At 44.1% G+C, this 1498-nt stretch overlaps 1 protein-coding gene across 1 annotated transcript in view; it reads right to left on the bottom strand.

The window, feature by feature from the left end:
• The window catches only part of Rint1 (RAD50 interactor 1), a 39103-nt gene that overhangs the window by 23168 nt on the left and 14437 nt on the right, over positions 1-1498 (bottom strand). Inside the window, exons 5-6 of the mRNA XM_026784653.1 lie at positions 530-703; positions 292-441 (exon numbers count right to left, since the gene is read on the bottom strand). Of these exons, the coding sequence (XP_026640454.1) occupies positions 292-441; positions 530-703 (324 nt within the window). The remainder of the gene's footprint in view (positions 1-291; positions 442-529; positions 704-1498) is intronic.

Here is a 1498-nt window from a genome sequence, read left to right as displayed (position 1 = left end):
TTAACCACTGAGCCATCTCTCCAGCCCCCTCAGAATTCTTTTTTTACAGCCCTCCCACTCCCAGAAAATTCATTTTTCAAAGAGAATATATATTCTCCAACAAGCACATCAAGTCTAACCTAGGACCCTCGATTTGGCTTATGGACACTTTGAAAACTTTCCCCTGGTACTGGAGATAATTTCACTGCCTCCTTCATACTCTACCACTCTGTCATTTGCCCAGAATGTTTTAATCACTAGCCACAAATCTACTACAGGAAGAAGTTTTATCAAGTTTTCCAACAAAGATACGAGGCTTGAAGTTTCAACAGTTGACAAAACAGGGTCTCCAGGGTACCATACACCTCAGGCGCACCAGCAGGCCGGCTTATGCCAACAGTCTGAGACTGGGTGTGTGTGATGAACGGCCAATGAAGCTGTGCTAAAATCTCCTCAAAATCACTGTAACAGAAAAGAAACATTATTTCATATGATGCCATTAAATTACCAAATATCCATCAGAAAACAATCACTACGAGATAGTTCCTGCCTGGTAAGCTTGTCCTTGAGAATTTTATGCCAGAATTTAACTGTCGCTCTCATGAAACTAAGGAGATGAGTACAAGATGACTCCTGAAGCTTGATGTCAACTTCTGTCATGGTCACCAGGATAGAGGCTGCCTCTGGCACATTATTGGTCATCAGGTATTGCTGAATGTTATCACTGTAAGACAAAGCAGAACACGTGTTAATGAGAGGTTTTAGTGGAATGAGCTAGTGTGTGTGTGTGTGTACCTGTCTTTGTGTGTATGTGTGTATACACCTGTGTGAGTGTGTGTGTGTGTGTGTGTGTCCCTGTCTTTGTGTGTATGTGTGTATACATCTGTGTGAATGTGTGTGTGTGTACCTGTCTGTGTGTGCATATGTTTACACCTGTGTGAATGTGTGTGTGTGTGTACCTGTCTGTGTGTGTATGTGTGTATACACCTGTATGAATGTGTGTGTGGGTGGACCTGTCTGTGTGTGTGTGTGTGTGTGTGTACGTGTCTGTGTGTGTGTATGTCTGTGTGTGGATGTGTGTACCTGTCTGTGTGTGGATGTGTATATACACCTGTGTGGAGACCCCAAGGTGAATGGCAGGTGTCTTTCTCAACTATTCTCCACCTTATCTTTGAGACATGGTCTCTTCATTGAACCTGAATTTCACCAACTCATCTGGAGTCTAGAGTCTGCACTGTCTGTCTGGCCAGCTCCAGGAGTCCTTCTTTCTGTCCCCCACAGCTAGCTTTCTCATGCAGGAGCTGGAGACTGAACTCGGGATATTTATACTTACACAGAAAGCACTTCACTGATTAAACATCACCCAAATCCCTTGGAACAATTTTAATCTCTAAAAAACTTTCTCAGTAAAGCAGTGGTGGCGCACACCTTTAATCCCAGCTCTCGGGAGGCAGAGGCAGGAAGATCTCTGTAAATTCAAGGCCAGCCTGGTCCAAGAGAGAGTTCCAGGACAACCAGG

This window comes from Microtus ochrogaster, chromosome 26 (genome assembly GCF_000317375.1).
Source record: "Microtus ochrogaster isolate Prairie Vole_2 chromosome 26, MicOch1.0, whole genome shotgun sequence".
Taxonomy (NCBI): Eukaryota; Metazoa; Chordata; class Mammalia; order Rodentia; family Cricetidae; genus Microtus; species Microtus ochrogaster.
This window is presented reverse-complemented; position numbering and strand designations above follow the sequence as displayed.